Below are 25,523 nucleotides of genomic sequence, written 5' to 3'. Positions count from 1 at the left end.
TGTGTCCCTCCCCTGTGCCCAAACAGCAGACAGACCCTTGTGAACAGCCCCTTCCTAGGCCTGGTCAGCCTTGAGAAGAGAGAACTGAGAGGGGACCTCATCAATGTCTGTCAGTGTCTGCAGGGAGGCTGCCAAGAAGACGAAGCAGGCTCTGCTCAGGGGTGCCAAGCAATAGGGCGAGAGACAATGAGCACAAACTGATGCACAGGAAGTTCCACCTCCAGATGAGGAGAAACTTTCCTGGGCAGTGACCGCACACAGGAACAGATTGTCCAGAGAGGCTGCGGAGTCTCTCTCACTAGAAATATTCTAGAATCATCTGAACACAACCCTGTACCCTGTGCTCTGGGATCATAGAATGGTTTTGGCTGGAAGGGGATTTTGAAGATAACCCAGTTCCAGCCTCTCTGCCATGGGCAGCGACACCTTCCACAAGACCAGGAGCCCCTTCCCACCCGGCTTTGGACACTTCCAGGAACGGGGCAGCCACCTTCCCTGGGCAACCTGCACCTGTGACTCTGTGGCGACCGTTTCTGTGTTTGTGTGGCCACGCTGGCCTGTCTGTGGCCAGACCCCGCTCCCGCCGTCCCCCAGCGCCCCCTTCACCCGCGCCTGCCACGCCGCCGCCAGGGGCCGCCCCGCGCCCGCGCCGCCTGCCCGCCAGGGGCCTCCGGGCCGCCAGGGGGCGCCGCGTGACGGAAAGCGGGCGGCCGCTTCCGCCCGTCGCGGCTGAGTCACTGCGCCGCGCCGCCCTGCCCGCCCGCCGCCGAGAGCCGCCCGTCCTGTGGAGCCCCAGCCCCGCGTCCCCGTCCCGCCGCCACCGCCATGCCGCTGGAGAACCTGGAGGAGGAGGGGCTGCCCAAGAACCCCGACCTCCGCATCGCCCAGCTCCGCTTCCTGCTCAGCCTGCGGCCCCGCGCGCCCGACCCCGCCGCGCGCGACGAGCTGATGGCGGCGGTGCGGCTGCACAGTGAGTGGGCCCTGGGGGAGGCTCTGGGGGTCGGGGGGGCAGGGTCTGTCTGTCTGTCCGTCCGCCGGCCCCCGGCTCCGACCGTGTGTCTGTCGGGCAGCCGGGTAGCTGTCTGTGGTCATCGATCCCCGGGCAGGGGGTTGTGTACACGTCCCCCCGCAGTTCGGCATCGCTCTGCCCCCGGGACTGACTCCCCCGGGGCATGGACAGCTCGAGAGCAGCGGGGTAGAGCGAGGGTTGGACGTACCGGTGCCGTGCCCTGTCCCCGGCTCTGACCACTCTTATGTCGTGCTGGGGTTGTAAGAGCTGTGAGTTGAGCATCACGGGCTGCCGTGCTCACAGTGGGATAAAGAGAATCATAGAACATCCTGAGCTGGCAGGGACTCACAAGGATCATCAAAGCCCAACTCTTGGTCCTGCACAGGACACTCCCAACAATCCCACTCTGCCTAGAGCGTTGTCCAAGTGCTCCGTGAGTTCTGTCAGGCTGGTGCTGTGACCGCTGCCTTGGGGAGCCTGTTCAGTGCCCGACCATGCCGTATGGGGGAAGAACCTTTTCCTGATATCCAACCTAAACCTCCCCTGGCACAGCTCCATGCTGTTTACTCGGGTCCTGTCGCTGATTTCCAGAGAGCAGAGATCAGCGCCTGACCCTCTACTTCATCTCACAAAGAAGTTTTGACAGCTTTGAGGTCTCCCCTCAGTCTCCTCTTCTCTTGGCTGAACACACCAGGTGATCTCAGCTGCTCCTTATACATCCCCTCCAGACCCTTCATCGTCTTCATGTCCGTCCTATGGATGCTGTCTGACAGCTTAATGTCCTGCTGGTATTGTGGTGCCCAAAACTGCACCCAGAACTCGAGGGGAGGCCACCCCAGTGCAAGGTACAGAAAGTGCAAATGGGAGCAGTGTAAAGAGCAGTGATGAAAAAGGATCAGTGAAAGGAAGCATGAGGGGCAAGGCCTGCAGAAACAGTGGCTGTGCTGTGTCTAGATCAGCAGGTACCTGGTCATAGAAGGGGCGTCTCTGGCATTGACAGTCATGTTCTTCTCGGAACAAACACACTCTCATTGTAGCAGTGAACAGCAGAACCCTTCCTGCTTCTCTTTTAGACATGGCTCCATACTATGAAGCCCTGTGCAAGTCTCTGGAGTGGCAGATGGACACGGATCTGCTGAGCAAAATGAAGAAAGCCAATGAGGAGGAACTGAAACGTCTTGACAATGAATTAGAGGATGCGGAAAAGATCTTGGGGGAGAGCGAAATCCGGGATGCAATGATGGCCAAGGCTGAGTACCTTTGCAGGATTGGGGATAAGGTTGGTGACAGCAGAGGCTTTATGGACTGTTAGCTGGGCAGGTCCCATTGAGGGCTGGGGGATGTGCAGATGGTTTTCTCTATGGCACAGCTCACACATGGCTGGCAGATAGGGAAGGGTCTTATTGAAATTTAAATTATCCAGAAAAAAAGCAGTCCTTGAAAGAAAACTTGTTTTTTCTTGACAAGGGGAAAAGTTTGCAGATACCATTATTCACTTTCCTTGCGCCTTTAGACTTTACCAAGCTATTTAGATCATACTGCTGAATTTCAAGTTACAGAGTAGATTTGCATAGTCTTTAGCTTTAAAAGATACATGAGGAACAGCTTTTCTAACTTGATTTAAACTTGGATATGTTAAGATTATTCAGAATGCATAATGTGAAAGTCACAACTACCAGTGGGAGACAACACGTGTTCTTACAGCAGGTATTTTGTCAATGTTCTGGGTGCTTTTAACATTCTTACAGTAGAAAATACTATTTTGCCAGGAGGGAGCTCTGACTGCATTCCGCAAGACTTACGACAAAACTGTGGCCCTGGGACATCGTCTGGATATCGTGTTCTATCTGCTAAGGATTGGCTTGTTTTATATGGACAATGACCTCATCACACGGAACATTGAAAAGGCAAAAAGGTACTGCTTGGGTTTTCTGAGTGCACTAAAGCACTTTTGAAACAAGCTGTAAAAAAAGAAATGGAAGATAAATACCTTTCTGTCCAGAAATGACTGGGACTGGTAGTGAGAGAGAGTTACAGTCATGACTGGGTGTTACCTTGTTTTAGAGCACTTCCTACTCCTGGATTTTTTTAGTGGGGGGGGAAGAGAAAAGAAAGGTTAAAATTTTGTGGTAGCTGTTTTCTAGCAGCTGGCTCAATTTGTATTTATAGCCCAGCTCCCACTCCCACTTTGGGTGTGACTGGACTGTGCCAGCTGAGTCCAGCTGCTCCCAGTGGCACCCAGCTGGCTCTGTAAAGAGGGAGTTTTTCCTCTAGAAGCAAGAGCGGCATGGTGTGTTTTGGTGCCACTGTCCTTACCGTGTTCCACTGGTAGCTTCAGTGTCTCTGTGCTCCCAATGTTTTGAACCTCAGCAGTTCCTGTAGCAAGCTGTGGTTCCAGTCTCTCTGCTGCTGCCCTGAGACACCAAGGCAGAGGAGGTTCCCACTTCTTTTGTTGCCTTCTCAGCAGTTTTGTCTCACCCATGCCCTTCTTACAGCCACACCAATTTTGTGCTGATCGTTAAAAAGTGGCAACTTGTAATTTTTTTCTATGCCGCTGGTTGAACAGCTTTGATTTTAGCAGCAAAGGCAGCGGAGATCTGTTGCCACAGTCCAGGCTGACAGTAATCACATAATGACCTGCACATCTACAGAGACTGTTGTCACAGCTGAAGAGGCCATAAACTTTTCCTTTCAGCTGAAACTTGCACTGTGTAAAAGCCTCTAGCCTCTCCTGTCCCAAGGAAGCCACTTTCCTACACCAGCAGATGTACAAAACCTGGGCTGTTTCTACAAGCTGTAACATAAACCAAATTATTCTTTCTCTAATCTTGTGGTATCAGTTGATTTGTACTTGTTTCATATAACTTATTACATGACACGTTTACATAAGTAAATATTCTTTGTTCTATTTTAAGTCTAATAGAAGAAGGAGGAGACTGGGACAGGAGAAACCGTCTCAAGGTGTACCAGGGCCTTTACTGTGTAGCCATTCGAGACTTTAAACAAGCAGCAGAGCTCTTCCTTGATACAGTTTCCACGTTTACATCCTATGAACTGATGGATTACAAAACCTTTGTAACATACACTGTGTATGTCAGCATGATTGCCCTGGACAGGCCTGATCTGAGGGAGAAGGTAAGGAAAGCATGTGGAAACACTGGTGCAAACTGACAGAGCCTTTCCTTAACCTGTTCATCTCGAGGCTGAAAGGGATGGTGGTTAAAGATGTGTGTTTGCTTTCAGGTGATTAAAGGAGCAGAGATCCTGGAAGCCTTGCACAGTTTGCCAGCTGTACGGCAGTATCTCTTCTCTCTTTATGAATGTCGTTACGCAGCCTTTTTCCAGTCGCTAGGTAAGGCTGAGTTACGTCCTACAACGCTTTCAGGTGTTCCAGTTATTTGTTTCAGATCATAACACAACTTTTTTGGAGTAGCTACAGTCTAGAACTAGAGCTACATGCAGAAAAACAAACTATAGAGATTGTTTTTAACAGTGATCTAAAATTTTCTGCTTTGATTTTTCAAACAAAGAAAGACAAAATTCACATCCAATGAGCCTTGCGAAAGGTCACATCTGATTAGGTGAAAAAACATTTTGAAGATGGCTGTGAAACACCATCTTACCTGAAGAGCCAAATCAGGAAAGCTTTGAAAGGTTTTATCTTCATAAGAACCTATAGGAGTTGTAGTCTAAAGGCCCTCAAATCTCAACCTGTACGAGACATTGCATAGAAATTTTTCAGTGTTGTTCTCATTGGCTTTCTGCTCTGGTTTCTGTGTAAAAGGGTGACACCAAAGAAAAGCTTTTCAGAAAATCCTCATTCTTGCCAGTTCTCAGACTGCTTGTTTTTCTTCTGTGAAATCTAGAATACAAGAAAATGAGATATTTAGGAAAAGCAAGGAAGAACCCTTGATTTTGTGGAAGACTAGGCCTGATGAGACTGAGTTAAAGGGCAGCATCTTCCTTTTGCCGGCCTCGTCCCAAGCCAAGAACTGACATTGTCAGGGAAAAAATCACTTAAGTGCCTGGAAATCCTTTTAACTAATTTAAGAGCTAGTAGCAGAGAATTAATTTTATTTCCTTATACAGGATTGGGTAACAATGTTTTATCAAGTAGTTACATACCAAATTCTGCTTGTTACCCATCTCCAGGCTGCTCCTGTGGGCAGCAGATCCAGCTCTTGCCTTCAGCAAGGTGGTCCCTCTCACCCCTGAAAGAAGGATGCTGTGCTGATTACAGCCTCTCATTAGCTCTGCCGCAATGTTGACTGCTCCTGGTTCCAGAACTGATACAGATTACATGAATTTACTTCTCTTTGGTGCAGAATCCCTTTCATATCTTGAAGAGTGCAAGAATACAATGTAGTTATGGTCACACATATTATTTATTAACTGGTGCCATGTGTTTTATTTACATAACTGATATTTGACATTTCTTAGAAATTACTGATTTTTTTTATTTTGCATCTTCTTTTTTTTTTTCTTTTCAGCTATTGTAGAGCAAGAGATGAAGAAAGACTGGCTGTTTGCACCTCACTACCGATACTACGTGCGGGAAATGCGAATCCACGCCTACAGCCAGCTTCTCGAGTCCTACCGGTCCTTGACGTTGGGGTACATGGCAGAAGCCTTTGGAGTCAGTGTAGAATTCATAGATCAGTAAGTTCTTTGGCTTTTTCAGTTCATAGAGATCTCCCTTTATACCTTTTAAATATTTATGATGATTCTCATTATGAGTAAAAATCTTTGTTCACTTGTATTCTAAATATGCCAAGTTATGTTTCTATGGAAGAGTGTGAGAAGCTGGTATTTTATTAATTACTTTGTTCTTTATATTGCTGTATTTATTGACCTTCATGTGCTATGAAACTTTAGATTTTAGAGGATAGCTTAGTTCACAGCTGTGCGAAAACTGAGCTGTTCCAACTTTGAGGATCTGCACATTTTTTGTACTCTGCCAGTCTCCCTCTCTCATTTTGCTTGGTTTCTTTTATGTGGACAGGATCTGATGTTTTTCACTTAAATCAAACATACCCTGGAGTCCCAATTTGAAATTCTTTTCTAGAATAAAATATAACAGATTTAGATTATGATAAGAACTAAGTGATGAGAGAAGTGAGAAACTTACTCTGTGTACATGAAGCACATTATTTCAAATGCCTTCACAAGAGTTATTCTTGTTTCAGAGAGGTTTCAGATTTTCTAACATAGAAAACTTACAGAAATATTAAAATGCTTGAAATACTCAGAAATTAATAAGTGTTTCAAGGAAACCAAATACCGTTCAATTCAAAGGTAATTTTTTTGAGTCATACTAATTCTTATGCTTTCCAGTAATTTATTATGAGTTGTAACTTGTCTTACTGTTGAGCACAGGAACATTTTCTTCTACCATCAGTGCTGTAGATCACCAGTTGATTAAACAAAACAATAAAAATAAAATTTTTAAAAGCATTTGAAAAAATTAAATATTATTGAGACACTTTTCTAATTAATTTCTAATTAATTGACTGGCATGACAATACTTACCTCAGGATAAATTCCAAACAGGCACACTGCATGACTGCTGCCTTTGGATTTGAAGAGTAGTTGGTACAAAGCTCAGTGATAAGTTTCACTAACTCAAGTACAACACTTTGGCCTGAGAAGAAAGAACTAAGAGGTTTTGTGTTCAGGTCAGGTCACGAAAATGATTATTTTTGGGTGCAATGTCCAAGGCTTAGTACGATGAGGATGCCTAAGATACCTTATGAAGATCCATAGGCTGTTGCTTCAGAAATACAGCAGCAGTTTCAGTGCTCTTAGGTCTGCAAGTCCCTGGTGAAACCAGATTTAACCAACTTTTTTTTTTCTTTAGGGAGCTTTCAAGATTTATTGCAGCTGGGCGATTGCACTGCAAAATAGACAAAGTAAACGAGATTGTAGAAACTAACAGGTATGTAATAGCTCCTAGAGGTTGTCTTTGACAGACCAGTTGAATTCTATATATTTTGATGACATTTACTACAGAAATGTTTAGTGCCTTGGTATAAATAATATTCTTAGTTCTAACCCCTTTTTTTTCCCCTATGATTCCTAGGCCTGATAGCAAGAATTGGCAGTACCAAGAAACCATCAAGAAAGGAGATTTGCTGCTAAACAGAATTCAGAAACTTTCCCGAGTAATTAATATGTAATTTTTTTAATGCAAGGGAATGCAAAATTTAGATGTTTAAAACATTTTGGAAGTAACCTATAAATATATTGTATAACTTGGTATACTATAGGGAAAAGAATAACTAGCAAGGAAGGTAGTGTTTTAACTTTCCACTTCATTATGTACACACTGTTCTGTTCTGGTGTATGGAACCCAGTTCATTAAATGTATGATACCATTGGTGATCTTTTGTAATAGACTTTGTTCCTTTCCTTGCCTGTGTATCCAGTGTTCAATATTGAACAGCAAACCTGTGAACACCAAGTACTTATGGCCATTTTATGCTTGCTTTTTTAGAACTTCTGTATTGGAATCAGAGGTGAAAACAATCAGTTGCATAATAGTAAAGTGGCCAAAAATTTTAGTGAAGAGTGCACACTGTCCAGATGGGACAGAGTCTTGCAATGAAGGGATTACAGCTTAAGGGAGAAGGAATAAGGATGCAAGTGATTGGGGTGAAGCAGTAATATAAGCACAGAAACTGCGGGACTAAAACTTTGGGAACATCTATAACAAAAGTAGCCTCTCTTTATTTTTTTGCTAACTGTTGAAAAGGAAGTCACCACGTGAACAAAGCATTACATTTGTAATTATTGCCTGAGTTAGATTTGCAGATGTCAGCGATGGTGGGAGCTGTGGAAGGGACTACTGCAGTTTGACAGAACTGATCAAGTCCTGCAGGGGTTACAGTTCCTTTCTTCACAGCTGCTGAGGAATGAGTGTCTCACTAGGTTGCTGTCATGCTGATGACATACGGTTTCTGGCATGGCAGAGCCTCCAGCAGCAGCTATTTACCCTGCTGGCCTGCCTTGAAGGTTTTTTCCCCCTCCTCTCAAAGAAGGTCTGTGAGTGAGTTCTGTGAGCTTTCGATGCCACTGCATTTGGAACAGAACCCATTTACAACCTGTATGCATTGCAGCTTCAGTGCTGGAAGGAACCCCAGCAGGTAGGTGTACCCAAAGAGCAATCCAAGCGAAGCTACCGTGCCACAGACAGGACAGTATGGAATTTCCCCTGCCCACCCCTCCCACTGCAAGATCATAGAGGGTCTCCTGTCCTGAAATCACTGCTGCCTGCCTGAGGTTGGACTCCTTGGTGCTGAAAGGCCATTACTATTCTCTGATGAACTGTTCTGAAACCCAAAATACAACCTCATGATTTTTGGTTTTCTTTTACGACTTACTGGAAACGGTTTTGGTTGTTTCCCTCTCCAAGAAGCAGCTACTTAGCCAGAGTTTAAAGATTTAAATTTCAGACAGTACTAATTACTTCTTCAGAATAGGCAGAGTAATAAACAAGAACTCTAGTTTACCCTGTGGTCAGCTATGAATCTGTTCTGTGTGTTCACACACATACCATTTCCTGTAAAGTTTTAGTTGAACCCAATATTCAGAGTTTTCAGACCTGCCTCTCTTCGTTTTTGTAGATCCATGACATGCCAGATAAGTAGAGCTAGCTAGGAAGACTTAAATCAGTCTGACTTTCAGGAACATCTTTTCCACCTTCCATAGATGCAGGTGTGAAGCCTATCAGAAAACCATACTGTATTTATGTCTTCACTGAATTGAGGAATTTCTATTTGATGCACAAATAAATTTTCTTTTCTAGCATATTTATACATGAACTGGCCTTAATTAACTACACCAAAGCTTCCATTCAGCATATATATTAGCATGTATTTTTTTAACTGTAAGGTAAAAGAGAATAGAAACGTACTCAAGAAAATTGGGCTAACAGGGGCTTCATGCATTCCAGAGAAATCTTGTTGCTCTCTTGGTGTAGGTAAGAACAGCAGAAAAAAAGGGAAATCGCTACTCTGTGTGGAAAATAAAAGCATTGCTAAAGAGTTTTAGTGCTCTAAGATACTTGCAGAGCTATCAACCATTTTATTCTAACCACGGCTATCATCCAGTGGGAGCAGAGCATTTCAGAATCCGGTGTTCTCTGCTCAGGTGGGTGAAAAGTAATGTTCCAAACAGAAGTGCACAGTTCTACCACAGCAAAGACACCCCCTCTTTAAAGATCCCAACTTGCCTCACACATTTCCTGATTTCAGCCTACGTTCTGCAAAAGAGGATCCAGGGAGAGCCTGGAGATCTTCTGGGCAAAGATTTTTGTGCCACGGCCTGGCAGGAAAGAGTCACAGCAATTTTAGCTGAACTTTTTAAGGCTTTGTGCAGCAGTTCATCTTCTCAGCGATGCCAGATAGTGGTGGGATAAAAATCTGGGAAAGGTGAAAGGCAATACCTGCTGAAGCCCACAGCTGGAGGCACACAGTTTAGCCAGAGCAGCTGTTCACACTGTTCTCCTGAAAAAAAAATAAAAAAGCAATCTGATGCATAGGTTTTCCAAAGAGTAGGAATGCTGAGGGGCACAGGGTGGTCAAGCCTTGAGCTGATCAAGGGCATAATCTTGTCCGTTCAATTAACTGCCTTCTTCCATCTGCATGTCAAATCAGAAGCATTAGAATTTCTACTTCCTGAAGTAATTTCAAGTTAATTTTTACTGTCCCATGGTCATGTTAGTTTTATCTTCCATTTATCTGATCTCATGATTTCCCTTTACTTAACTCTGATTGTGAGCAGCACTCCAGACACAGATGTTCCTGTCTCACTTTTGACACCTTTCCATTGATTTACAGTCCACATGCCAAAATTGTACATTCTCTCTTGTAATTTAAGCTTGGGCAGTTCCTTGAGCTAATGCCCTTCTCCAATTTTGCTTTGCAAGGCTGACTTCACCATCGCTACAAGGTAAGCCAGAACCAGACAGAGATTTCAAGCCGCAGCTTGAACCTCTCTCTGCAGTATTCATTCCCTGCACTAATGGTGGGGAAGCAGGTGGGAAGGGCAGGAGATGGGGTGGTTTAGGATTTGTTAGTAAAGCTCTGCTACAAAACACTTGAAATTAAGTTTCTGTGCAAGTTTCTGTGCAGTTTCTGCCTCACCTGCCAACACCTCTGATGCTTCTCTCACTGAACACTGGCCTCCAGAGCTCAAGGTCCAGCCTTGCAGGCAAGGGAAAAGGCAGTTGCTTTAGGAAAATGTCACCTGTCATGGACAGGAAAGGACTCGAGTGAAGGGACCTCAGCTGCAAAATGGAGGACAAAAAACTTCCAGCACTGTCAAAGACCACCGAACCCAAGCAGCAACAACACAGTCCCTGCTGATGCTGAAGAAAACTTTTGTATCAATTTGAGCACAAATATCAACACCAGCTATTTCTCATAGGCTAGGACAAAGCTTTACTGCTTTTCTCAGGCCATTTTTCCACCTTGGCAATAAAGTTTCAATCCACATTAGTTTGGACAACTTCCGTAAAGGTTTTTGAGATTCCCCTGAAGTTTGTTGGGTCAGAAAAAACACAAGCATATGCCACTTTTCCATAACAAAGCTCCCATGCTGCTTGTTAGGAGCAAATCCAGCAGCTAACAGCTCTGAGCCAAAGCACTGAAAAAAGCATCCAGTCAAAATACGAAGTCCCATGGTGGATCCTACAAGCCACATTTTTGTGGCTTTGATACCAGCTTTGATACTAAATGGAAAGGGTGCTGACAAGATGCACAAACTACACAGGGAACCTCTGATCCTGGGGTTTCATCGCATGCACTGGCAGTCTCCTACATCACCAAGTAACTGTCCCAGATATAAACTGTCCTATGAGACAATCACAGATGGGAAGGAAACTGTTTTCCTCCCATTCAGGAACATCTGTGCTCACTGAGTTCTACTTCAGTACCTGGTCGGACAGCATTTTTCATCACTAACCCCTTTAGTGAACCAAGTCACCAGAAGAGAGAACCCATGGAGCAGCTTGGCTCTGCCCCAGGGTCTGGGCTCCCTGGCACTGCACTGCACCAAATGCAGCAAAGGAAGGGTAGAGGGAGGATGCTCCAATCCCACTGAGCTCCAAGATACCTCTGAGAACTCGGGGTTACACGGGGTGAATGCACCTTTTTTTCCCTTTCTTCACCTTGCCAGTTTTACGGGACATTGAACCCTGTATTAGATGCAGTAAAATGCAGAGTTATTCCTTCACCGTTGAAGCACTCAGAGTCACAAACCTGCCTGAACATGATGCCAAGCACAGAGCTCTGCTCAGCTGCACGAACGCCCGACTCCTGTGTGCTCTGGGCTGTGGTCACTTGTACAGCTCAGCACAACCAGCTGAAGTGCCAGCAGCTCATGCAGAATGGTACAGGTGGTAGAAATGCTACTAGGAAGGAAAAGGATTTGCAAGAAGGCAAGACAAAAAAAGAAATAAAAATACTCAGTAATGCAAAAAGTAAATGTAAAACTACTAGAGGTGCTCATTATAAAAAGATGAAGCAGAACTTGCCTGTTGTCTGAACCCCTTTTATAGCTTGTAGCATTTATTCCAAGCATTAAGAAAAACTTGTTATAAGAGGGGAAAAAACCCAAACCAAAGCAAAATAGAGACAGAATAAAGGAAGCTTTGCCACAGATGTCACTCTGAAGTCCTGTCCCACTAAGAGGAGTTTAACCGGTTTTACCAACCGCTCCGAAGTCGCCCACGACACGCGAGTCCTGAGTCACGTGCAGAGAAAAGCTCTGCAGTAGTGTTCAACCTGGATCTTCAAACTGTGAAAACACAGAAGATACTTTTTTGGAAGGAAAAAAAAACCAGGAAACACAACAACTCAACAACCACACCTGGGGCTGTAACAGCTGCTGCTCATTATTGATTAGAAAATTATATTATAAAGTGTGAACCTTAAGTACCAGAAGGTCCTTTGCACACAAAAATGCTGCAGAGCCCACAGAGGCACTGCTCAAAACCAGGTACCAACCCCCTGTAGGATGGGAAAGCTCTGATCCTACTGGGCTGATTCGTGATGCCAAGGGACAGTGACAGAATTTGACCACATCCAATTCTCTGAAATTAGTTCACATAGGCACTGATACAGATAATGTTTTCCTTTAATAGTGAAGGATTTTATAATGAAGCAGAAACATATAATATATTCCATGCAACCAACCTCATTTATTGAAAAGTCCTAACTTTATTGCCTTGTTTAGTAACATGTTTGTTCAACAAACTAATCTTTTTCATGAAGCAAAGCACAACTTTTTCTTATAAATAGTATAAATTATTTTATTTACAGAAACTTGTTACAAAACAAATAGACTATATATTTATTTTTCTTTTAAATATCCAAAGTAATTTTTCTATCCCATGACATTTGTTCATGTACTATACAGCAGCCAACACAGAGTTCAGCTGATCAGATGCTCTTGATTATGTATACAAATTATCAAACTATTCACACATTTTACACAGGAGATTGCTTTTAGAACCAGGCTCAACACCGAGCAAGATGCTTCCAAGGCCTACATTCACATTGACATTATGTAGTGCTCATTTCAAAATTATCTTTAAAACGTAAAATATCTCACACAAAAGGTAAAAATTATTATTTTCTGCCGAACAGTGAAACATTTAAGAATCTTTCTAAGCCCAATTCCCTCCTCCAGGACAGAATGAGTAAAAGACGAGAGATTCCTTGGCAAGAGAACTTTTACAGGAAGACAACTGCCTTAGAAATGTCATTTGGAAATCACATCTTTATTTTTTTCATGGTTTTTAGAGGTACTTACTTGGGTTTTTTGTTTGTTTTGGAATACCAACAATTTTGAACATTTTCTAAATTATTTGATTAATGAATATTGCTCCCTCCCCTTCCCAAAATGAGACAGTTAAATAAACTGCTGGTTAAAACTATATTTCAAACCCTTGGCAGTATACTAAATATGAGTTATCAATGGGATTGTTCCAACACAAGGTATTCGAATTAAAAGATTATACAAAAGTTACCAGCATAATTTGCTTTCTTTTGTCAATCCATCTCATTAATATCAGAAAAATAGATGTACGTATGTGTGTATATATATACACACACATATCTATTATATATAGGTGGAAAAAGCAAGCTCCAAAATTTCAACTGAACATTCAAGTCTTTTAAGGAGAAGCTGTCTAAACAGTCCAAGCTTAGAACTAGTTATATCAGGCACTTTCAGTTTTTCCATTAGTTTTAAACCACATGAGACTCACACGGATGCACACGCGCACACACACACACACACACGAACACTAAAAAAAGAGAAGCAGTGTGTCACTTAACTAAATGGATCTTCTGGGAATCAGGCAACTGATAAGCAATGCCATATCAACCACGTGGGCTCTGGGCTCCTGAGGCAGGACCCGGCTGCAGGACCCAGGCGATCCTCGGCGTGGATCCACCCACTCCCAAGACAGGGCAAAGGGACACAGCTTTCACAAAACGGAGGCATCCCTTACATTGCAAAGTAGGCATGTTTACTATTGGCTTGGCAGTGAACCACTTCAAATTATAAAAAGGTATTTGCTTTTTTTTTTTTAATTAATTAATAAATAAATACTAGATGATCTCAATTGTACCAAAACTGGATATAAGAAAAAAAGACCTGTGCAAAAATACATATTTAAATATGTACAATCAATTAACAAAATATGTCTTCTGAAATAGGGATACTTCAATATTTATAATAGAACAAGAAATTCCAAAATAAAGATACAAAAGTATGTTTTTTTTTCTTGTATAATTCTTTGTTCATCATTGCAGCAATTTTTTAGGTTAAGAAAACTGCAGGAGTCATAATGAGAAGTTGGAAAGACTATAAAAACTGTATCTCTTAAATTAATACCAAAATCTGTCTAGAAACAACCCAGCCACTGCAAATTCAATTTTGCAAGGAAAATTAATTTTAAGCTTCCTTAATTATTTACAGTAAGAACTATGTAACAATAAAAGCTTCAGGAACAATGTTCTGCTTATAACCAAATCTAAAACATAATTATTTAGAGCAGGTCTATAAGAGCAGACAGAATTTATGCTCGGACTCTTTGCACCCAGTGGCTCAAGCCCACACGGCGCAGGTGGCTGTACACACTGGCTCTGCAGGAGCAGCCATCAGGAATTCACTTTGTACACATCTGCATGCTACTGAAGGAGCGCAAATTTGCCATTTTGCTTTCAGATCAACAGAACCTTAAAAACCAGAGGAGAGTTCGATCACAAACTCGCCAGTGTCCAATCTTGCTGAATTTTTGTTTCCTTTACCTTTGTTTCTACCAAGAGTCAAATTGCACTTGTGACTGATGCTATCCTGAAGTGGAAGCTCTGCCCCTGGGACTTCATCAGAGCATGGATTTCTCTCCAAATGTGCAGGATTTAATACACTTGGATTTATCTTTGTGGCGTTTCACTTTGGTTCCTTTTACGTTAAACCAATGCACAGTTCTAACAATCCTTTCAACAGGGCACCCTATTAAATATGAATTCTTTTGTTCCTGAAAAGTTGTCTATTTTTTTTTTTAAAGTTTGCATAATAAGAGTCTCTAGTACATTGCTTTCTCAGTGTGATCTTTTGTATCAATTCAAAGCTAAAGTGTCTGCATAGAGGCTTCTTGTTGTTTTGCTGTATAACAATGATTTCATAGGAAGTTCAGGAGAAACTGAAAGCGTCGTTAGGTAAACAACTAAGCAACTGCTACTCAGAGTGGCTTTGGATTCCCTGATGTACTTACTACTTGCCACCAGAATGGGGAGAAGGCTGGGCTACATGAACAGCTGGACAGGCTCAGATTGTCTCTTCTCAGCAATAGCTGGTGCCCCTTTAAGGCAGAAAAAAAAAATCTTCTTGATTAGGATTTCATCTTCCTTTGCTTTGCCCCCTTAATAAAAGTTTAGTCAGTTTTGAGCCTTTACCTGATGTTTAAAAACTTAACAAAAACATCCAGATGAGTCAAACCATAATACAATGAGCCCTTTAGTGGAATTCATTTTTAAGGTGTTTGGAAGCAAGACAAAATGCCTCATAAAAATTGGCTGGATTATACAAAACTGTAAAACCCTCCATGCTCATAAGGCCTGGGTGGGCCTGGGATGACTGTGATGCACAAACCAGTGCTTCACAGTGAACTCTGCCATCAAATTGGCATTTATTCCAGAATTTGACTAAAAAAAAGGTCTTACTGAGTGGTAGAAGGCGTCACACATCAACAATTTCATTACACAAACAAGGCAGAAAGAAACTGACTTTTATGGTTGTTAGAAAATACTTAAATATTTTAAAAACTTAGTTTTAAAAGGGCTAATTTTATCAGCTGGAAGAGGAAGACAAATCCAGCCTAATTTCACCAATACAGTTATTTTTTTAAAAAAAACCAAAGGCCTGTGGTATACAGTAGAGGTCAATAAATATGTTCTTTGGGCATAGAGTGTTAGAGGTTATTTGCCTTTGTCTGCTTGATATTTTTGGAATTTTTAAAGAACAAAATTAGCTTTTCTTCCACAATCAAATCTCATTCGTAAGAGTAGAAAATAGGTTTTGTATCACACAAATATGACATTTTTATGCTTATTTCTGAGCAATGGCCTCAAACAAGTTTTTCTGGTTTTGTTGGGTTTGTTTTGTTTTAAAACTCCTGATAGCTTCTTATCCCAAATTACCTGCAAAAGGCTGGGCAAAACAGACTATTTTTTGAATTGTGCTGTACTTTATATTCCATTAAAGGAACATTGCTATAAAAACACTAAAGCCATTCCCTTCTTGAGGGCTTCTTTCCATTGTGCCTCACACATTTTTTCCCCTTGTCACAGGGTCCTCTCCATTGAGGGTGTCTGTCTGGTTAGCTATCACCTACAAAAAGACACCATCAGTATAAAAATAAGTCCACAGTAATGTTTATTTCCCCCCAGAAAACATTCGTTTGCCCAGCCAAACTATGTCGAATAGTGGCAAGATGATGTAGTCCTGTAAGGAAAATCTCACAGATTTGTAGCAAACAGTCCAGACCACTGTTAACACTGATAAGAGCAATTATGTGGCTGAACTTCATCCAGTGTCCATTTCTAGTATATTCGCTGCTACAGACATGGCTTCAGGGAAATTCCTTGTTTAAGTGACAGTCCAGTAGATTTCCACACCTGAGGACCATGGGAAGTTGGGAAAACTCAAGGCATCTTGGAGTCCAGAAATCCAGATGGAGGTTTTGCTTGTAGTGAAAACTGTCCAGTTTGTTTCTCACCATGGTGCCTTCAGCTATCAGGGACGGGCCTTCGGCTTGGGGGCAAGAAAAGAGAGAAGGATCAGGGAGGCAGGCTGCCAGAGGCACTGAAATCAAACACATTTTGTGGCTAACAAGGGCATATTTGGGGGAAAATCTCAGGCACAAAGCAACCTTGACAACATGAGGTTGGCCTCTCTGAGGCTTGACAATCCTCAACTAAACCTCTTCAAAGTTATAATGGTTTCAGGCACGATTTCCTTCTTAATTCACTCAAATTATATTTATCCTTTACTTATATTGCATAGTTGAAATAGTAATTATTAAGTAAGTCCAAAAATAAATTCAGCCATCTGAAGGCTTTTCTTGGTTAAGTAAACACACATAAAGGTAAAAATCTTCCTCTGCGGTTGAAACTGAAAATTAAGAAACCATTCTGAAAAAGCTCTTACTGACCTCCTGGCTCTCCAGCTACAGAAATTTCAGGTTTTTAGCAGCAGAGAAAAAAAGGTTTCTTGGATTTTTAATCCTGAACATACTACTTTTCCAGTGAGATTTGTTCAAAAAAAAATCAAAACTCCAAACTAATTTTTAAAATTGGATCTTACATATTTATGAGATCTGCTTCCTTTATAGCATAACTGTTTGCCTTACCAACTAAAAAGGTTTATTATCTGATTTATTATATTTAATCTTATTATTACTAAGAAGTTAGTCAATGACATCTTGGGATAAGAGGCTTATTTTATCACAGTTCTGTTATCAGCATCATTATGTTCCATTTTGTAGAATGTTTATTCCTGACACAAACAAGGAGTCAGGCTGAGGCACCCAGCTCAGCTCCACGGCAGGCTGGAAATTTCACTTTTAAAATTAAGGTTTAAAAATACAAGGAATGAATTTTATCTGAAAGCAATTCACAGGCAACAGCATCTAAGGAACTTGAAACGTCCCATTTAAGGTTTCTTTCATAAAGTGTAGCTTTTTTATTTAGAACGTTTATAAAAGTCTTGCGTAAATGCACTCTAAGAACACTCAAAATGAGTAGAGGACAAAGAGAAGAGCTACCTTTTACTTGAGCAGGATCTGGAACTGACTACCTATTTAATACTTAAGAGAACACATGTACAAGCATGTGAGGAGGCATTTCATGCTGGCTTAGTTTGAGACAAGATTTCCTACCTGATGAAACAGAGAACTGTTCATCAGTCCTTGCGTCCCTGGGATTGCACCAGTATGTTTTGCATGAACATTGTTCACCGATGTCAATTTGGCAACTTTGTTTGATTTGCTGCTGCTGCTGTTGATGCTGCTTGAACCAGGTGAGCACTTTCTTTTCTTTCCTATTAATTTGTCAAGGGAAGTATGTGAATGTGAAAAACTACTGTGTGAATTTACAGTCAGCTCACTAGACTGATGAACAAATGGCCCTAAGGAGAGTGTGGAGTCGCTGCTGTTCATCATCACACTCATTCTCTTTATGGATTCTGCAGGGCTCCCGGTTGGAGGACCCCTCCCTGATTGGTCATGTTTGAGGCTAACAGAGTTAGCTTTGCTAGTCATACAGTTGAGGCCAACACTGTGGGACGAAGCTGTCACTGATGGATGATAGGAGGTCCCAGAGTTAACCACACAGTTTTTTCTAAAGGACTCTGTGGAATGAGAAGGTGCGAGCAGTGCGGAACTGTTTTTACGCTTCTTTCCTGAGCCGCTGCTGCTACTGACGCTGCCGGTGCTGTTACAGGTGCCACTGCCAGCAGGAGATTCCTTAGGTTTAAAAGATTTGCTGGATTTCATTTTCTGAGGTTTGCTGGGCATAGGTGAAGGTACAGAGGAAAGCACTGTAGGCATTGAAGGGGATGAAGACACTTGTCTTGATTGCATACTGCAGACAGGATCCACTGCACCCAAAGCAGCGGGACTGGCATTTAGTGTTGTCCCATGGGATGGTACCGATTTGTTGTTCAGAGACACACAGGAAGGAGAGACCAACGCTGGCGATGACATAACTGTGGTGGGTAAGAGGAACCCTGCTGCATTGACACCATGCTGAGAAGCAGGCATCGAGTTTGTCCGATGCGGGGCACGGATTGATGCTGTGTTACTAGACGCTGGAGGAATTTTCCTGCAGGTGAACAGAAAAACACAGATAAAACCCCACATAGCCACCATTCTTCAGGCTAATATCCAGTCTAACAAGGCTACCTTAAAATGATTATATCTTGGGGTTAATTAATGCCTTTGCAAGATTTTATTAAACTGATAGTTAATTGTTGCAAAAAACGTAAAGAACAGACCATCAACCTTCAGTCTGAACACAAGATTATTGTTATTTAACTAGAATCACAGGTTCCATGTACTTCTACAAACACCAAGAAGAATAAGAACTCTTTCATTTCTACTCACTTCCACATCTGTGAATTAAGATGCTTCTCCAGCATGAAGTCAAGTGCACATCGAATATGGTTCCACCGCTTGTCAAACACGTAATAACCTCTTCCAATTTGCTGACTACCAAATGTGCAAAACTGAAAAGACATGATTTTTATTGGTGTTTTCTACTTTCAATGACAACTCTCTGAATAACAATTTGTTTATAATAAATATGATTTTAGATGTTTAAGTAGAGGATAAAAAAAATACAAATTAGAGTTTTTATGTCTATGGCCTAACAACTATTTTGAATTTTTCACCTTGATATATTGAGATAATTTTCTTCTCTTCTGATATTCCCATATTTAATAGAAGAAGCCAAATTTGAATTCCTCTGATTGAACAGAGGAGGTTAGCGGTACGTCTTTTTATGTATAAACGTTACACAGACACACACATATTTATGTAACATCTATTTCTGAGGACCTACCAGCTATCTGCTAGAAGTCTGTTTAAAAAAAAAAGGGTATAATTTGACATCCAGGCTAGGCAATAAATTTGCCTTTAGTTAGACTAACTAACTTTTGTCAAGATTTAAATATTAAAATACCTTACTGCTACCTTTAATGTGACATTGGTAACTTGAGTAAAAAAATGTGTGCGGGTGTGGAAGGGGGAGTCCAATAAGAAAATCGCACCAAAAAGACACTGTTTACATGTCCTTATTCCAAAACCATAGCCCTTTAGAGCAGTTACCAATTTCATCTTTAGTATTCTGGCATTTTAGTTTCTTTTGGATTGGGGAAGTGAGCTATGAACACATTTTTTAAACATGTTTATTTTGCCACTAGTTAAACCTTCACTGCCTACTAGGCCACAAAATAATTTTCTCAAAATATAGCAAAAAAACCCGAAAGTCACATATTCCACAGAAAACCACCTGTAAAACCCCAAAGTAACTTGTTTACAATTAGAGCCAGGGAGAGACTGAGGTTAACTTTGAAAACATACAGCGGCTGGTTGAGGATGATGACCTGAATAATGACAATCCAGTTTTTCAACAGGCTCTTCTTTTTCATCACATTCTCCCTCATCACTGGATAACCGAGATGCTGGCTCAGCTGCAGGCAAGGGAGGGTGTGGGGACTCGTGGACAGAAGGAGACTCGCTGGGGGCATTTCCACTGTGCTGGGCTGGACAGCCTGGAGGCCTGGGCAAGGCAAGCAGTAACCAGGTGTTATTGAACCAAGTCCAGCTAAAAATTCCACCCTTTAAGTGCTTACTATTACTGAGAGAAAGAAATCTACATTAACAGATTCCTGGTGTGGTCCGTAGTCTTGTAACCTGCCAAGGGAAAGCACAGGGTATGGTGGTACCCCTGGAAAAGCAGTATTGCCCAACTGTTGCTGAACTGCTTCCAGTGATGCAAGTCATCTTTTACTACTTCAACCACCAACCCCTCCTCGCCAGGAGTTACCCTCAGCAGGGAATTCCTAACTGCAGACAGGCAACAGGCCTGGGGCAAACACACTGCCCCATCCAACAGATCCGTATTGCTCCCTCAAAATCCACCTCATCAAGCTCCCAGTATTCATTTCATACCACTGCATCTGCAGATTTTCCTTACCTTGGAAGACTGGGGGGGTGAGGTTTGGGTTTATTAGGTAATAAAGGCTTTGATTCTGTAAGAGTAACTCCATGAGAATTTTGGTGCAGCTCCTGGGAAGTTTTAGTAGGTGAGGGATGTGGTTCCCTGAGAGGGGGCATCTGCTGATGATGATCCGAATGTCGAAGAAGTTCCTTTTCCCTGGTTTTGCTCTTGTGCTCAGCTAATAACACATCAAATCGTTTTCTTCGACCCTGTACAGCCCTCCGCTGGGTTAAGGAATGTGTCTGCAGAACCAGGAATAAATCATTAATCCCGGGCTATGACATTTGTGGAAGTCAAACACTCAAAACGCATGTCTAGAGCTCCAAAACAGAGAAAATCATCACAGTCCTGTTTTAGTAAACAAATGGAAATATGACTTAGAAAACAAACTTTAAAATTGCTTGGTGGATGATTATATCCTTGTCTGATACAGTGTAACAAAACCAGCAATTCGGTAAAAGGCTTCTTTCAAACTTCCTTTTAGAAACCAAACTGCCAAATTTTTAATATGGTTAAGACTAGAACCAAAAACCTTTTTTTACATTGATACTTCAATTGCCAACTCCTGCAAAACCAAAAAGAGAAAATATTTACTTTCACTTACAAAAATATTCAACAAAATAATGTTAAAATCAGACTTCTACTGGGAGACCTGAAAAATATTTATAAAAGTACTGTGCTGCCTTCTATATACTAATATATTCCTTGAAAACTAATGTAATCAAATAGATATTAAGGAATTCAAAACATCCAGCAGAACCCAGAGTCAGTCAGGACTCAAAATTCTTTAAGTGTCCTGAACACTACAGACAGTAAGACATGTATGTGTAAAAATGGCACCAATTCTAAGTAAGGTGAAGTAAATGGAAGCTGTTTTTCTGACTTGTTAAAGTCACACACAATACCTTTTTAATATCGCATAAAGGGCTTGATTTGGTTCCTTTTAGTAGGTAAAAATTTTTATCACATAATTCAGGCACAAATAGCAATTCAAAAAAATATTTTATGAGTGGCATATTCTAAAGAATTGCTGAGAAATGTTCTTATTTTTTTCTTTTCCACTTTTGGTTTGCTATTTCTCTTGTAAAATCTTGCAGCTTTTCCCTCCTCTATTAGCAAAACAACTTCCTCCCCTCTGTAATTCCAAAAGGGCAATGTGTTCAAGTTCAATTCCTCTGGGTCATTAGAGCCAGCTTCATTTACCTTTGTTCTGTAGGTGGTTTATTTACCAGACGTTTCCCAAACGGAGGGTAAAGCTGCTCTGCAGGAAAGCAGCAAAATATTACACAAGTACAGGGGATCTGGATTCTTGGTTCCTTGGGACCAAGTGGCAGTCCTCTGTCCCCCAGGATTTTGGAGCCAGAGGATACATTTTGTCTGACTGAAAGTTTTTATGGATTGTTTAATTTAGAGTTTGACCTCTAGGCGTGCTCCATGGCTCTTTCAGGAGCTGGCTGTAGCAGTACATCCAGCAGCATTAGCATTTACACAAATTCCTACCAAGCACCTGCTGCAGACTCTGCTGGGGGGAGAGGGGAGGGTGTGAGAGAGGAAGAGCTTGAATTATTTAAATCCTGCATAAGCAATATTTTCAATGCTTATGAGGAATTTTAAAATTCATAATTTACAACCTGAAGGTTACCCCCCAAAGAGAGGAATACACTGGTCCCCTGCTACCTACATGTGGAGTAACACAGTTGGTCGCATGTAAACATCCATGTTTAAAGGGTTTATACAAAAATACAATTCTCCAGGTTACTTTAAGGAATACTTTTTTAATAAATAATTAACCAAACTTCAAAAACAATTTCTTCTTGGTTCTGAGCAACATGTTTTGAGAAGTACCATTTACAGTGGTAATTAACAACAGCAAAAATTTGCAGTTCTCCATTTTCTATCATATTCCTCAGGAATTTGAATAAAAACTTCACAAAATCTTATCCTGATTCAGATATCCTACCTTGCATGTTAAAGACCTAGTACAAGGTTTTCTGGTTTCCACATCAATGACACCACAGTATATATCAGGATCAAATTCTCTCTCTGTCAAAGACACACAGTATTGAAAAGTTATCAAAAGATATTTTGAAATACTAACATTTAGTTTCATTATAAAAATTAACCATATTGGAAACTTTTCAAATATGATGCAGGCAAATGTACAAATAAAAATGCACAATTCAATTGTACAAATAAATTTTTCTACGCTCTCAGCAAGCTTATGGTTTGCTGAGAGAGAGATCTCAAGTCTACAAACACCTGTAAGTGACCTCAAAGGAAGATTGGATGCTGCCTATTACGAGCAGAGATTACCACTATGGATTGTGACAAACAAATGGTGGGTTTTTGCTTGTTGGCTACGGTGTCAAGAACATTTCTACCATTCTACTAACACTCAAAATAATTGCGTTAAAAAGTGTGAAGAGTAGATTGGGTTTCAATTTTTGAGTTTATGAAGTGCTAGTTGTTCTGTTTTCTGTCTACATTTGGACCTTCCATATAGAAAGAAGGAAACTAAAATCTTTTCAGATAGTAGAAGAGTGTAATTTTAAAACTGTCAGAACTGACAGGCCATTGAGATCTGTGCAGGTTTCTGAAAGGAAAAGCCAATTTCAAGGTGTTTGCATCCTTAAAGTGTATGTCAAATTACAGGTTTCAATTATAATATTAAATAACTCTTACTACAAGTTACAGTATTACAGGAGTTTTAATTTACTTCTGGAACTTATTTCTATATATGTATTTCTACTAAAAGGAATATAGCTAATAATAATTAAAAAATAATTACCTGACAATCTTTTATGTAAAAATTTCCTATTATTCGTATTTTCTTCAGGTTTCTTTTCCAAAAATGGAGGCACAGAGAGAAGACCTTTACCATTCAGTATCTGTCCAGGGGAAGGCAAGGGTGGCTTTGGTATTGAGGGACAATTAAGGCCAGTCTTTATTGAGGAACTCACAGTAGTAGAACAAGTTGGACCAACAGCAGCTTTCAGTTGGGCACCATCTATCTTTGGATGAATCTTTTCCACTTTGACAGATGGAGTCATACTGTTATTTATGAAAAACAAAGAGAAAAAAATTGGAAAAAGAAAGTTAAAATATGTTATTATTCAACAATACTCTGTTCTATTCCCAATATAAATGTAGACCTCCCTCCTATTATCTTTTTAATTTTCACATTTTTTCCCCCATTTCCCTGACATTTCAGAGTGTCCAGGGACTTCAGAAACCATTATTTGCATTCCTGAACAGAGAATACCACTGCAAACTGTCCAAAGCAACTGCAATGGACCCATTATGTCCAGGGAGAAATGCACGATTCTGTAGCAGTAAATTTTATCAGCAGTGCTGTTATCTCAGGTGCAGGTCAAAAAACACCTGAATCAGAGCTAAAACTCCCTTATGATCAAAGTATGCAGATTATATCAAAGAATTAGGAGCCTCTAGTAAAATGACCTTTATTCATGGTGATTTAAGATGCAGCTTTGCAATTGTTCTTCTTCAACACAGTTATGAGCATTAACTATAATCTTTGACTAGGCTGCAGGAAAAAACCTGGAGGAGTTTAAAATTATTATCTCTTAAACCAAAAACCCTCTGAAACGAAAGGAAGCTTTCTTGACACAGCAGTGTCTATGCAAGTAATGACATTTAATTCCCTATCAAAAGGCATACTCACATTTTGTCATGGGGAACTTTGCTGTGCTGTACCGAATGCATCAGCCTGTTGTTTCCGCTGATCTGCAGCTTGTCTTTGGGTGATTTCAACAACTTGGAATTTGATGATGATGCACTAGTACCTCCACTGGATGAGCGATTGCTCCCACTTCCACTGCTACCTTTGTTTTTTGAAGGGAAAGATGAAATGAGGGAAAATACTGAAGAGGCGGGAGGAGTTAAAGGCGGCTTGCTGGAGGAGCTGTGTCTTCTTTCTGAAAGAGTGAAAAGGGATTTTAAGCTCCCATATAGAAAGAATTCATAAATACTTCATGTTGTCGTTTTCTCCATTAACATTTTTCCTTTACTGGCTTGGGAGGTCCCCTTCCACACACAGAGCATAGAGTAGTCAAACCTCTCTGTAATCCATGAGGTTCCACTCAATGCTGGCTTCCATAGGATTACCAGGGTCTCTTTAAGCTTTGGGAGCTACATTTTGCAGCCACTAAACCTTAGTTCTCCCTCCACCTCAAACAATCAGCTCTGGACCTCAGACACACAAAGGCAAGAGACCCCTATCCTCAGGCCAGGCAAGCTTAATCGTATTCCCTTAAAGGATAAGAATTATCTGTAAGTATGTCTCCTAATCATCAAAATAATATTAAATCCAACATTTTCACTTTTACTTCATGACAAACTTTCGGTATGATCTATCAGACCTTCAGTATGGAACACCTCTGAGAACATCAGCTCAAATATTGACCTGCATTGGGTTTTTTGAGCATTGTTGCATTTTGTTTGGTTGGGTTTTTTCCCCTCTTGTTTATTTAGCAGCAACATCAAAAGCAGCAACAGATATTCTTCTACAAGAACCTGAGTTTTTGTAGAAGATTCCGTCACTGAACGTGTTATTTAATTAACACCAAACTATGAACACTTCTACCTTGCTAGCAGCATTTCAGGTAAAATAGTGTCTATTGTAAAGGCAGTTCTTTAGAACCATGAATTCTCAAAACATCTGGCAGCTTCCAGCTCTGCCTACATAGACACATTAATGGACCATGTCCTCACTGATAGAATGGACACCTTTGATCCCTCAAGGATCTGTGTAACCAACAACTACTTAAGAGACACTTCCAGCAATCAAGTAAATGAAAACCACAGATCTAAGAGACACAAGGAAGAGAGAGGTCTGTCAGGGGAGTGGAAAGGCAGTGGTAACACCTCTTTTGCAGCCAAGTATTGCTAGAGGTGCCCAAATCCACCACTCATCAGTCTCAGGATCACCTTACAGATTTTGACTTAAGTGAACTGTGGAAGCAGCAGGCTACTCATGAAGTTACAACTACAGTCAAGAGAGACAGCCAAGTCCAGTGCCACCTGTGCAGAAGGCTGTAACACTCTGGGAAATGTAAATTAGTACATCTGTGTTCTGCTTATATGACTTATTTCCCTTGATCTTGAATAGAGCAATGACATGTCACTCAAGTGATGGTCAGCCAGGACTCCCCTGGTAGCTGGAAGCCATTGAATAAGAGAGCACCAACCCTGCACCAGTGCCA

The 25,523-nt window shown here is 41.3% G+C and overlaps 2 protein-coding genes across 5 annotated transcripts in view; one reads left to right on the top strand and one right to left on the bottom strand.

Annotated features, from left to right (window-relative positions):
• The first annotated feature begins 724 nt into the window (after positions 1 to 724).
• Positions 725 to 7,469, top strand: PSMD6 (proteasome 26S subunit, non-ATPase 6). The gene is made up of 8 exons (XM_039559313.1): positions 725 to 970; positions 2,083 to 2,288; positions 2,779 to 2,924; positions 3,925 to 4,144; positions 4,253 to 4,361; positions 5,500 to 5,668; positions 6,867 to 6,944; positions 7,089 to 7,469. Exons 1-8 carry the CDS (start codon positions 826 to 828, stop codon positions 7,183 to 7,185), a joined length of 1,170 nt encoding a protein of 389 aa, XP_039415247.1. The 5' UTR covers positions 725 to 825; the 3' UTR covers positions 7,186 to 7,469.
• Positions 7,470 to 12,185: 4,716 nt separating this feature from the next.
• ATXN7 (ataxin 7) overlaps positions 12,186 to 25,523 on the bottom strand; it is an 88,880-nt gene continuing 75,542 nt past the window's right edge. For all 4 annotated transcript variants that reach the window (XM_039559310.1, XM_039559309.1, XM_039559308.1 and 1 more), the window contains 8 exons: positions 23,984 to 24,236; positions 23,090 to 23,352; positions 22,262 to 22,344; positions 20,278 to 20,543; positions 19,662 to 19,860; positions 18,684 to 18,805; positions 17,460 to 18,402; positions 12,186 to 16,333 (listed from right to left, as the gene is read on the bottom strand). In XM_039559310.1, the coding sequence (XP_039415244.1) occupies positions 16,316 to 16,333; positions 17,460 to 18,402; positions 18,684 to 18,805; positions 19,662 to 19,860; positions 20,278 to 20,543; positions 22,262 to 22,344; positions 23,090 to 23,352; positions 23,984 to 24,236 (2,147 nt within the window). In that variant the 3' untranslated portion in view covers positions 12,186 to 16,315. The remainder of the gene's footprint in view (positions 16,334 to 17,459; positions 18,403 to 18,683; positions 18,806 to 19,661; positions 19,861 to 20,277; positions 20,544 to 22,261; positions 22,345 to 23,089; positions 23,353 to 23,983; positions 24,237 to 25,523) is intronic.

This window comes from Corvus cornix, chromosome 12, assembly GCF_000738735.6.
Source record: "Corvus cornix cornix isolate S_Up_H32 chromosome 12, ASM73873v5, whole genome shotgun sequence".
Taxonomy (NCBI): Eukaryota; Metazoa; Chordata; class Aves; order Passeriformes; family Corvidae; genus Corvus; species Corvus cornix.
This window is presented reverse-complemented; position numbering and strand designations above follow the sequence as displayed.